The following is a 13,182-nucleotide window of genomic DNA, read 5'->3' as shown; positions in this document are numbered from 1 at the left end:
CATTAGAGAGGAGAGTTTCCACAGACACAAACAGGAAGTGACAGTGGTGGGTTTGTTAGATGAAGGGAAAGACCCACAGGGCTGGAAATCTTACTGGCTGCTTTCCATGATTGGGGATGATGCTAAGAACCTGGTGAAGATTCTTGCTGCCAGATGGAGAGAAATGCAGACATAGGAGCAAAAGAGCCAGGGGTTTTATAATTGAAAATACTGTTTGAACGTATGTATGCGGGCTGTTTATTTTTGATGGGTCGGCCAACTTTGACTGCTAGGGCTAAGATGTTTTGAATTCTGTTTATGAGAAGGCCTTTGGTCCAGTGGACATGTTTTATCCTCTAAAGCAGGTGCTGAGAGCATTTGGACTTGGCCTCAGCTTTATGAAAGTCAAAGTTGTCATATGCTAGCATGCAGGCGAGCTTTAGAACCAAGGAGCAATATAATAAAGTTGCCCCGTGTTGAAGGCAACTTGTCTGGAGTGCTCATTTTTAAGTCCAAGCCTACCAGGCAGCACAGTTGTCTTGTTTGCTAAACTTATCTTGAGGACGTTCAGAAAGCTTCCCTGGGAATGTATTCTGCCATTGCCTACCATTGGTGCTGTTGTTTGTAACTCTCTTTTTATTGGTTTCTATTTGCTGGCTTTCTTTTTTTATGCTGTCCCGCTTGAGTTTGTCCCTCCCGCAAAATACTCTGAATACTGTATCCTTCCACCAGTGTTCGATTTCTGTAAATAAACCTTTAAATCTTGTTCTATTTACCACGTCACATTTGTTGTGCATTGAAAGACAGAGATCAAATGTCAGGCTCTGTCTTTGAGGGAGCTTGCGCTCTACTCTGCACCACTTTACTCTATGCCTCTCTACTGCACTCTATGCCAATACACTGTATGACGCTACACTCTACTCTACTCTGCATCACTCCACTGTATGCATTGCACTCTACACAGTCTAATCTACTCTGTACCACTGCACTCTACAACACTCTACTCTATGCCACTGCGCTCTACCCTGCACCAGTCCACCTTACCCTGTGCCACACCACTGCACTCAAAACGAATGCACACTACGCCACCACACTCTATGCCACTGTGCTCTGCAACACTCTACTCTACATCACTGCACTATATGCCACTGCACTCTACGCCACTCTATTTTACTCTGCACCACTACACTCTACGCCACTGCTCTGTAAACCGCTCTACTCTACACCGATGCACTCTATGCCACCTTGTGCCAATGCATTCTACGGCCATCTACTCTGCAACATCGTTCTCTCTGCCACTGAACTCGGCACCACTGTACTGTGCACCACTGAACTTCCTGCCACTGCACTCTGCTACTACACTCTACTCTGCACCACTATACTGCACTCTATGCTAATGCACTCTACGCCACTACATTCTATGCCACTCTTCTAAGCATCACTCCATTCTACGCCTCTGCACTCGTCACCAATTCATGCCACTCTAATTTAGCTCTGTGCCACTGCACTCTACTCTACACTACTGCACTTTACCCTGCACCACTCCACTCTACTCTTGCCCAATCTATGCTCCTGCACTCTACACCAGCAACTCCATCCTGTGCCACTCCACAATACACCACTCCACTGCACCATTCTTCTCTACAACACAGCGCTTTATACCACTCTTCTCTAAACCACTGCATTCTATGCTAATGCAGTCTACACCACTTTACTCCGAACCAATGCAGTCTCTGCCAACACACTATGCCAATCTACTCTGCTCCCCTAAAGTCTATGCCACTATACCCAACACTCTACTCTACGCCACTCTATTTTCTCTGCACTAGTGCTCTCTATGCCACTCTGCTCTACTCAATTCTGTCACTGCACTCCACACCAATGCACTCTATGCCGCTCTACTCTACACCACTGCATTCTGCGGTACTCTACTTACAGCATTGCATTCTCTGCCACTGAACTCTGCCCCACTCTACTGCACTCTATGCCACTACACTGTACATTACTCTACTCTGCATCACTCCACTCCACTCTATGTCACTGTACTCTGTCAGTCCACTCTGTCCACTCTAATCTGCTCTGCGCCACTGCACTCTACACCACTGCACTCTGCCATTCTACACCACCATACTCTACTGTTCACCACTCTGCACCACTCCACTCTATGCCACTTCACTCTGCAACACTGCGCGACTGCTCTCTATGCCACTGCAATCTACGCTGTCCCACTTCTCTCTGTGCCACTCTACTCTATGCCACTGCACTCTACGCCACTGCACTCGACTCATAACCCTACACTCTATGCCAATGCACTCTACACTTCTTTACTCAAAATCAATTGACTCCTCGCCATTCTACTCTGCAGTATGGTACTCTATGCCGCGTCACTCTAGGACACTATACCACTCCACTCTACAACATAACACTCCATGATACTCCACTCTATAACCCTTTACTCCATTAAACTTTACCCTACTACACTGTATTCCACTCTGTGCCACTCACAACACTCTACTCCTACCTCTATGCCTCATCATGCCACTTTATTTCACTCTGTTCTGCAGCACACTACTCCACTCTACTCCTCTACTTCACTCCTTTCTATGCCACTCCATGACCCTCTCCGCCACTCTACTCTTCTCCACAACACTCTGCTCCACTTTATGCCATTCCCCTGTACTAGACTACTCTACTCAATGCCATTCCACTCTACAACAGTCTGTTCTGCTCTGTACCACTCTACGCAACTCCCTCAATGCCACTCTGTTCTTTTACTCCACTCTAGGCAACTCCACTCTCCTTTACGCCTCTCCACTCTTCGGCACTTGATGCCACTCCACTCTACAACACTCTACTTCGCTCTATGCCACTCCCCTTACTACTCTACTCCACTCTATGCCACTCCACAACAATCTACTCCGCTCTACATCCCTCAAAGACACTCTACCCAACTGCACTCTGCCTCTCCACTCTTTTGCCGCTTGATGTTACTCCACTCTACAACACTCTACTCCTTCCTCGCCACTCTATGACACTCTATGCCACGCCACTTTACGACACTCTTCTTTACACCATTAACTTTTAGCCACTCTGAACATCAGCCATGCTGGTGTACAACATTGCTACAAATAGGGGTGGGCAGTAAACTCCGCTCCGCTGACGGAGTTCTGGGAGCTTTGCCCACTGTGTCCTTCACATGGAGCCGGAGTTTGGCACAAACTATGCTACCCGCCACATGGCGTAGTTTATCACCCACCCCTAATTAGGCACAATTTATCCACGTATTTATCTGGTACCATTCAGGCCCTGCCTAGCTGAGATTGTACATTTTACTTGTGCTTGCCTTAGGTCATTGCTGCTATAGCAAGGCGATAATAATGTGCGCCATATGCATTTAGGACAGTGCATGGAGACGCTTTTCCACTCTTTTTGTCTAGATGAAATGTTGATTTGAGTGTTTAATCGCATGACAGTGGGCAAGTCTACTGTTTCCCTGCTAGTTTCCCAAATCAAACAAGCATTTGCAATGCAATAGGTCTCGCATTAGGAAAGTTTGAGCTATTGGTATTGTAAATGACCAATATTTTATTTATGTGTTGGTTTTGAAAATAGCGAAATTAATAGCTTTGTCATTTACAATGCCAATAGTTTTAACTTTTGCAAATGTGACACCTATAGCATTTGTAATCCAATATGTGTTGTATTTATGTGACTTAGATGTATTGATATTACAAATAACAATTTCTTATTTTTTTAATAATTAATACTTAAATAAAAGTTATTGTGATTTGTAATGGCAATAGCTTAAACTTTTGTAAACAACTTTTGTGAAGATTATGATCAGTGTATTTTATTGTGACGAAAATCCAAGAACAGAGGTGAAATATTAACATCTTTTTGTGACATTTGTAATAAAGCTTGAAACATTGAGAGAACATATTTGAACCAGTTGTTGTTGAATGGTTGCAAAGATTGATGCTGTGGTGGCGACGAGTGATGTTGTGGTGGCGACGAGTGATGCTGTGGCGTTCAGTGATGCTGTGGTAGCACATAGTGATGTTGTGGTGCCCCTGAGTGATTCTGTGGTGCCCCTGAGTGATTTTGTGGTGGTGCTGAGTGATGCTGTGGTGATGCGATAGATAAGTGCGATAGATCGAGTGAGGGCGATGAATAGATAGAGGGAGGGTGATGGATAGATAGAGGTTGGGCGATAGTTAGAGTGAGGGCGTAGGGTACTGCCCCTAGAGTACCCTATTCCTGCTACAAGCAGCACACAGCATTGATGACACATGGACTGTGCTGCAAAAAGTGTACATTTGTGGTCCCTGAGGATCAGTTTTTGCCCCTTTGCTCTAAGATAGCAAAAGTGAGAAAGAGCGAGAAATAAATAGAGTTAGAGGAGGGGAGAGAAAGAGACAGAGAGGGAAGGATGACAGAGTGCAGAAAAAAATGTAAGAGAGAAAGAAAGAAAAATAAGGCAAGCAGAGAAAGATGATATGAAAATAGAAGAAATAAATGAGGATAAATAGATAGAGAAAGGAACAAAAGAAAGGCGGTGAAGGACAAAGATACATGAGAAGAAAATGAAAGGAAGAAAAAACAAAACAGTGAAATGAATGAATGAATGAAAGGAGAAGAAGAAAAAAAGAATGACAGAAAAAGGCATAAAGAGACAAATAAGGAAATCAGAACGGAGAAAGAGGAAAGAAGGCAAGAGAAAAAAAGACAAGAAAAGGATGGAAAGTAAGGCAAGAAAAAAATGAGAGGTACAAAGGCAAAGAGAGAAGAAGGTAAAATAAAATGGGAAAGAAACAAAGAAGGAGATACATGGAGAAACGTACAATAAATAAATACAAAACAAGTTTATTTACAGGAATTAAAAAGTTGCGTTCGAAAAAAAAAATCTATAGCATTTCCTTTCACATACCCCCCCAACTCAGCAAGATTGTCACATAGTTCACTTTACCAAATGCTTTCACTCTGCAGTTAAAGAACATTTACCTCCAAAACACCAACCTCCATGTCAGGAGAATAAACCATTAATATGACAGAAGGCATACCCACTAACCTCCATGTTAAAGAATAGGGAGCAAATTGGCAGCAGACACAACCCGATATTTGACCTTAGCCTTTTAACGTATGGCAGATACGACGAGCTGAAAAAGTCATCTTTATTGCTCATTCCCCTTCTGAACTTGGTTATTTTGAGGTGCTGCAGTACCGTCCACAGTCCCGCTTCCTGCGCCTATGTATCCTCTATTTTCAGTGGCAACCTTCGCACATGCATTATTTATGTCCTGTGTGTATAGGAGCAAGTACCAGGTTACAGGAGACTGGATGAGCAATTTAAAAAGCGCTGCAGAGGCCAGTAAGGGATACTCATTGGCAGACACAGGTAAAAAGGCCTGTCTCGCTACTTCAGCCCAGGAAGCTGAAGACAGTTATGCTCTGTATAGAGAGTGCACATGTTTTGTCCCTCCAGACAACAGACCCCGCCGGCACAGGGCCACAGTCCGTGTCACAGAAAAGGCATGCAGTGCACTTGCATGATTGCGTGTGTGCGGAGGGGTTAAAAAACCTACAGAACTTGCTCTGAACATGAGGCAGGTGCACTTGCACTGCAGATACCTGAAGGGGGCTTTTTTCTTTTGCAAAACGTCTTTGCACAAACATGTAAGTTGTGCCGTTAAAGTGGGCCCCGGTAAAACTTAATTTAGTCCTGGCTTTTTAGCCAAATTCTTTTTGGATTCTGGAACTTGCAGTTTCTAATTTCTTTCAAGATTCTAAGTATGGGCTTTGAAACTTTGAAAGTCAAGGCTGCACTAATAAATATTTTGATAAACAAAACCGTATTGTGTCCCTGTTTAGACACTATTACCAAAAGGAATGGCATCCCGCCCTAAACCATGGGAGATTTAGAGAGGATAATGGGAAAGATTAGCGTAGAAGAAGATTGTAAAATGCGACATGTTCTGAAGCACATATTGTTTTCGCACACACACGCTCTTGTGAACTAGTGTGAGGCTGGGGCTAAAATGATAAAGCACTGGCAAAGCCAGTAGGTCTGGCATATCACTTACAGTGACTGGATGTTTCCATCCATGCTCTCACTCATTCATTCATCTGTATACAGAATTCTTACTCAACATCCATGCAGTCAGTCAATCACCGTTGGCTGACATATGATTTAAAGTGCCCGACTGCATCAATCCGCCATACCAAAGAGCATGAATTTTGATTTTGTTAACAGAGACTCATTTTGCAATCTCTTTGGAGCTATTGATACGCTCCACAATGCAGTCAACAATTCGTTGTCCCGAGTACAAATATACCAGACATTGGAGTCTCCATTCAACAAAGAAAGCTCTGATCATTTGGCTCGGATGAATTACGAGGTCACCATGGCAACATATGTACCCTTTGCATGGACAGGAGACATTGCCCAGACATGGATCGAAATCTGCAGCACTGAACTAACAAATGAGCATGCTTTACAGAAACAAATACACTTTGTGCTTCGAGACATAGCAGCACAAGTCCAGTGACAGAAGAACAAGCCGGGTGGCTGTCTGCAGCAAAGTGAGCCTCATGCGAATGCTATTAAAAAAAATACTATTAACTGGGACGGATACCTGTGGCTGGCAAAGCCTCCAGTCTCTACGTGCAATACATTTGTTTACCCAGCATGTGCGAATAGCACTTCAGTAGTCTTGATGCCTCGTGACCGCCATTGCAGACGGACCCGGAAGCTCTTGGCCGGCCGGCCAATCCGCTCGCGGCCGACCGGAAGTCCCGCCTCCCCAGGTCCGCGAGCTGCCGGCGCATGGAGCGCCCTGCCGTCCGGTGTAGCCCGGGTCCCCAGGAGGGGGCCGGGGAGAAGGAGGAGTGTGGCGCCTGTTGCGGGGCTCCTCTGACCTGAGGGAGCCCCGATTTAGATGGAGACGCGCCGTGAGGAGCCCCGCCGGAAGAGCGCAGTTGGTGAGTGGGACCCAGGGCTGATGTAAAGTGCGTGCGTGCCTGTTTGTATGCGTGGGGGGGGGGGAGTGTGTGCGCGAGGGAACGTGTGTGCACATGCGTGACTGTGTGTGATTGAGAGAGAATGCGAGGTAGGGGATAGTGTGCCTGTATGTGTGCCTGTATGGGTGCTGTATGCCTGCGTGTGCATGCGCGCGCCTGTGTGTGTGTGTGTGTGTGTGTGTGTGTGTGTGTGTGCGTGCGTGCATGCAGAGAGGTGGGGGCTGCCTGTGTGTGAGCAAGGGCTTTGCGCATGCGCAGCGGCTTTGCGCATGCGCAGCTACCAGACGCTCGCTCCCGAGGTCAAATCCGACACTGAAAACGCTCGTAACACTTTGGTGTCCACTCTCCTGAAAACGGATCACATTAGTTGTCGAGCTGACAGCATTCATGCTTCGCATGAATGCTAACGTCAGCTCGACCTAAAAACGCTATACTGCCAGTGAGCAAAACCATTGTGTTACTGCTGTAACAGGGGTATGGGGAAGTTTTAGGGTTGTCCCCAATAGATGTGGCAAGCCTTGGTTTAATTGGTAGGCCGGTTTGTGTCGTAGGCTGCGATGATCCCTGCTGCTTAATTGTTTTCCACACCATTTGATAAGTTAGACTTCTTTTCGACATTTTGCTACATCGCATGTTTCTATGGCCATAGTGAAACCTGACAGTGCACTTATCAACTGAGAATGTATGACCTGTGCCACTCTTTTATAGTAGCAGCCTTCTCAACATAAGGCAACATGCGTCTTCGTGCAGGATTGGGTGGTTACTCTTTTTAAAAAGAGGCAAAGTGGTGAAGCTTCAGATTCTGAGCGCTACAGTGTCACCCACCTGAAAGTAAGTGGGTTCAACTTTAAACATGAGTGTGGTAGGCCCTTTAGTTTCTCATCAGTTGACGTCATCAGGGCGCTTTGTAGTCCGGGCAGGCGAACCGCAGAGCTCTGTATGTCCACAGTATGGGCGGGGAAGGCACAGCTGTCGGGGGGGGGGGGGTATAGAAGCTACTCAAAACAGAGGTGTCTGCAGGGGTGGTGGGCTGGAGGTGTGCACTGTGAGTGGTTGGAGAGACATGATGAGTATAAGTGATGAGCCGGGGGCACAGTGTTCGCAGCATCTGCAGAACAAACTAGGCCACCGCACTGTGGGCAATCATGCCCCATTACTATTCTGCACCGCACTACCGTATAAAATAGTATACCGCATGTCTGTTAATACCTTGCTGCTCTGTTCTTTCCAAAGCACCAGTGGACACACAAATCCGTGCATATTAAGCTGCGAAAAGTGTAGTATTCTTCTGATGTGCCTTATTTAATCCGATGCTGAAACGTTTTGACCTCGGGTCATGAAACCATCAGCCTCCCACCTTGAAGCATAGTCCACCAGCAGCAGCCCAGTCAGGTGCCTCCACTATGGACCTCAAGAAAAGCATCTGTTTGCTCACTAAAAACAACTGGCGCTGCTGTTAGCTGCCTTGTTTAAAGTATAAAGTGACTGATATGTCGCAGCTCATACAAGGTATTCAGTGCAGCTCAGGTGGGCAGAACTACGCAGAATCTCATGGAGTTTTTCATTAACTCCGCAGAATTCCGTGGAGAAAAGCTCCATGAGTTTTCCCCACCTCTAGCTAAAACACGTTGTCAAAACCAATAGCTCTTGCATAGGCGAGACTTATTGGGTTTGCCAAAACTTGGTGCTTTGGGATTTTGCCTTGGCATCCAGGTGACTTGGGTGGTTTCTAACTAGCACCTCATCTCTGCATGAAGACTTATTGTAAAAGGTGTATAAACCAGGCCTGCTGAGTAAAGAAACGATGGAAACAGTAAAGGAATTTGCCTGGTCCCCGGGATGAGAATGGTTTCTGATAAATTAGTTGTATTGCCTTTGTCAGGATGCTCAGGTGAGACAGTCTTGAATCTGGGAATTCAATATCGACCACTTATCCTTGCTATCTGAGAGTTCAGATTCTCTGAGAGTTCAGATTCATACAAGTCCCAATGAATGCATAGCTTAAATATGGAAAAGGAAATGTATTGTTTAAATAGGAGACTTCGTTAGCCTCTGGGCCAAAAACCTAACCTCTGTTAATGGTTAGAAAGTGTAGGCCAAAATAATGAATCTGCCGAGGATGCGCTGTTTTAGGTGATACCGATACTGATGCCTAAGGACTGGTTCAAGAGGTTGGATATGCTAGTTCTGAGACTATATTGCAGTAGTACTCATGAAGAACGTCTACTTGGAGCTCCTGAACTTTGAAGCACAGCACGAATAGTGGCATTGATTATTGGTGCAGCAATACAGCATTTTTGTGCCCTTGTAAAAGTGTAAAGTGTGATTGGATGTGGATACAATTGGTTATTGTGAGACTATCTCGCTGTTTGGGAAGGAAGTATTTGGTGGAGCTTGTGCTTCTAGTGGTTGCTTACTGTAGTTGAAGCATGCTCCGTATCTGGTGATCTCTACCTCAATCAACGTGTTAGGTCAAGTGATCAGTTCCATGATGCACGGGCTTTGGAGTGTGTCAATTCTTGGTGTCACAGTTAGAAAGGCATGGCTGAGATTTTTTTATCTTAACAACTTGACAATTGGGTAATGTCCAAAATGTCTAATTTAAGACCGTGCAAGGAGAAGATAACTATTTCGCACGAAGCTACCTTGCGCTCTAACTCCAAGGGAAAGGAGAACAGAGATGCATGAGAGCGGGATCTCTTTAGAGCCACGTGTGACAAAGTCAGGAGTAAGATGTGTCTGCATACTAAGATAGTGTCCAGTAAACCTTATTAAAAGTAATTCAATTACTATTTTTGACCCACGCATAGATCCAGCCTAGAGTGACGTGTAGAAACAATCCTGGAGTAGAAGCTAAATGCTATAGGTGTGGGTGTCACGCTGCAGGCTTTCCCCGTATAGTGTGCGAGTGCTCCGTGATCATGGGCTTTTTTTGGGAATGGTTTTTGAAAGAGCTGTCTACTTGGACTGTGAGAACTATGAGTCTTCTTTAATTGGGCAATTGTAAATCTGTACAAATGGCAAACATACAGTTGATAGCACTGGAGTTAATGTTGGCAAAAAGAGTAATAGCATTACATTGGGATGATCCTTGGGCCCTGAACTAAAGAAATGACGCCAACTCCTGGGCAGCACAGGTGACGGCCTCATTCCTCTTCATAGACATGATCGTTTATGTGGTGTAGGCTTTGCTCAAAAGGGGTCAGAGGACTGACCCTTAATGTAAGACTAAATCACTAGGTCTTGCTAGCAGTGCTTATTTTGAGGCAGTGGTTGCAGGTGGGACCCACCAGCACTCATTTTTGGGGGTCAGCCCTTATTTATCCTTGTCAGACTTTGACTCTGTGCTAGACAGAAAAAGACAAAAGTGTGAAACGCGGTATGAGACACCCTCCGACATTGGACAGTGCCGGCTGCAGGCTTCCGAGCAGATCTTTGGGCCCCGGCCTAGTCCAAAGGACCATGACATAAAGTTCACCTTTTTCCGTCCTGACGTGATGAGGTTTGTGGGCCCGAAGGTCTAAGGAAAAAATTGATCTACAAGCCCCAGTGTGTGAAGAGCGATGGGCTTAAACCCAGGACTGGATGAAGGTGTTGCAGATGAAATGGGGCCAGTTGCATCTCTGTGATAACACTCCTGTGCCTGCTGAAAGGCAAGCCATTGGTCGGTGTGGCATTTGTAGCATCTCTTCTGGGTGGTCTTGCTTGGCCAGAGCTCTAGGTGGTCCTTCAGAAGAAACCCCATCCAGCTCTTGCCATAAATCCCCAGCACCCCCACAGGTTTTTTACTTCCAAAGATGGGTTCACGAGGAGACACACTGGGCGTAGGGTCCATAAATCCCAGGCGACAACAGGTGTGTCCGAAGGACCCCCGGGTGCACAGGCTTGTGGAACGCCCTCCACCTGGCGAGGTGTGGGGCTGCTCCTGTCACACCCTGACAGCTCGGCCTGCAGGGAATTTAGCACAAAACTAAAAGGTCGGTTGCACTATGCATCACTGGTCAAAAGATATATCTCATTAATCAGATGTTAAGAATGTGAGCGGTGAACGTAAGCTTTACAGCATTTAGGAACTTTGCATAGGAGGTTTGCTATGCATAATATTCTTGATCAGAGTGTGGCCTGTGCCGGGGCCCTTGCATTAAAGTGAAGCAGGAGAGAAAAAGGCAACATTTTCTAAATAAGCAGGGAGTTTCCATGAGGTTTTCACCAAACTCTTTTAGAATTGGGCGACTGTGTACTAGGGCAGGTGAAAAAGTGTGCGCGTGATTGTTTAAATGTAGAGGGTGGAGTGAAGGAGAGTGAGGAGAGGGGACATTAGGTAGAGAGAAAAAATATCGAGGCGGAGATAAGCATAACCGGAATGAGGGATAGGAATAGAAAAAAAATAAATGCTCTCCTCATCAATACATTTTCAAATAGGATGCCTTGGAACACATTTTTTAAGTTTTGAAGTACTTTAAGGGGTGCTTTTATTCGCTGGTGGGACCAGGCATCTCTGTCCTTGCTGGGGTGGGCGTAGTCTGACCGATGCACACACTTCTTAGGTGCCTGTGAGGAACTGGAGCGTAGCTGCCTGCGGTTTTAACTAGGCGCTCTGATGGCCGACATGTAATAACATTGTTTCCGTCTCTGTGCAGGTCTCCGGAACGCCCCCCGTTGCTGGGATGTCATCCAACCCCTCCTGTGTGCTGTTTATATGCCGAAGTGTGAGGGCGGCAAGGTGGAGCTGCCCAGCCAGGGCCTGTGCCAGGCCACACGCGGGCCCTGCGCCATTGTGGAGCGCGAGCGAGGCTGGCCCGACTTCCTGAAGTGCAGCACTCCGCGCTTCCCGGAAGGGTGCACGGTAAGGACGACAAGGAGCCGGGGGGAGAGGGGGCTGGGCGGTGCTCTGCTCCTTGACTTACAACGCAGAGCAGAGCGACCATGTACACTCACAAAGTGCTCTAAAAGAGCCCCATCTAGTTGTTGCAGTTTTAAGAAAACGATTAAATCATCTGCCCACATCTGTGCAGATAAAAGTTAGCTTCAATGCCATGTTGGCTCTTAGACACAAAAATGGTGCAGGCGCTAGTAATCTATACATCTTTTTTAAAAAATTTGTAAAGTGCTTTATGTTTCCTTTTGATGGTTTCTTCTGACCCTTATTTAAAAAAGAAATTTTTAGATGGCAAATTAATTGTGCCTGAATAAGGAATGCAATCAAACCCATACGCACGTATAGTTTACATCAAGGAAGAAAGTAGGGACCAATCGAGAGCTTATCATCTAATGATTATACTATATGAATTAAAGGAATACAACATAAGGCACTGCAAAGAAGAACCAATCGAAATTCAGTCTTTCTACACAAACATTCTCCAAGCAGAAGGTACTAGTGTTCTTACTGAGGGTCACAAGCCCAGTGCACTAGGTCTAGAGTCTCTAATTGTTCTTTTCATGTTTAAGTGCTTTTTTATTCAAAAAGACGCCCCAGAGATGTTTTGCCTGTTGAATAATAGCTTGTCCTTAACAAAATAGCAGTTTTACCCTTGTATATTTGCTATTATTTAGGAGAAACTTGAGCCGTTGAAGCGTCAATGAAAGTTGCAGACTCCAGAAATCCTGGATCGCAAACTTTGACAGAAGTACCATTTTAGGGCCATCCGGGAGCTGCATGCCAGGAGATGGTTTTGGTTATTTGTCTGTGGATATATGTGCCCAGGTCAGAGGTGTTCTATTCAAGACAGTGACATCTGCATATGCCAGGATTGGACTGTTACCTTTACTCAGGATTGGAGATTGTCCCTATTATATCCTAACATTTTGATGAGATTGTCAAGATGGAAAATGTAAAGAAGATTGGGGCGAAGTTGCTGCACTGAAGCCCCACTTTATTGGCAGGGATAGGTAGGAGGGTATTGTCAGTCTTTGCACTTGGGGTTTCTCAGAGGATTAGTCTAGCAGAAGGACCTACCAGCTCATGTGGTGTAAGACTTCAATGCAGAAAGTTGGTTTTTACACAGTATGAACCCATGTTGTTTCTAGTTGCAGCCAACCTCCTAAACTATATCAAGTATCTTCTGTCTGCTGCAGTTTTAGATGGGGTCCCACCAGGATGGTGGTGCTTGAAGCGGTCCAATTGGAGTACAGAAAATGTACACAACATACAAGGCAAACAACTAATGGACCTGTAAGCTTCAACCC

General features: G+C 45.7%; 1 protein-coding gene across 1 annotated transcript in view; it reads left to right on the top strand.

The window, feature by feature from the left end:
- The window catches only part of SMO (smoothened, frizzled class receptor), a 174,989-nt gene that overhangs the window by 22,961 nt on the left and 138,846 nt on the right, over nt 1-13,182 (top strand). The window contains exon 2 of the mRNA XM_078677665.1: nt 11,637-11,842. Coding sequence (XP_078533791.1) covers nt 11,637-11,842 — 206 coding nt within the window. The remainder of the gene's footprint in view (nt 1-11,636; nt 11,843-13,182) is intronic.

Source organism: Lissotriton helveticus, chromosome 1_1 (assembly GCF_964261635.1).
Source record: "Lissotriton helveticus chromosome 1_1, aLisHel1.1, whole genome shotgun sequence".
In the NCBI taxonomy this organism is placed as follows: domain Eukaryota; kingdom Metazoa; phylum Chordata; class Amphibia; order Caudata; family Salamandridae; genus Lissotriton; species Lissotriton helveticus.
This window is presented reverse-complemented; position numbering and strand designations above follow the sequence as displayed.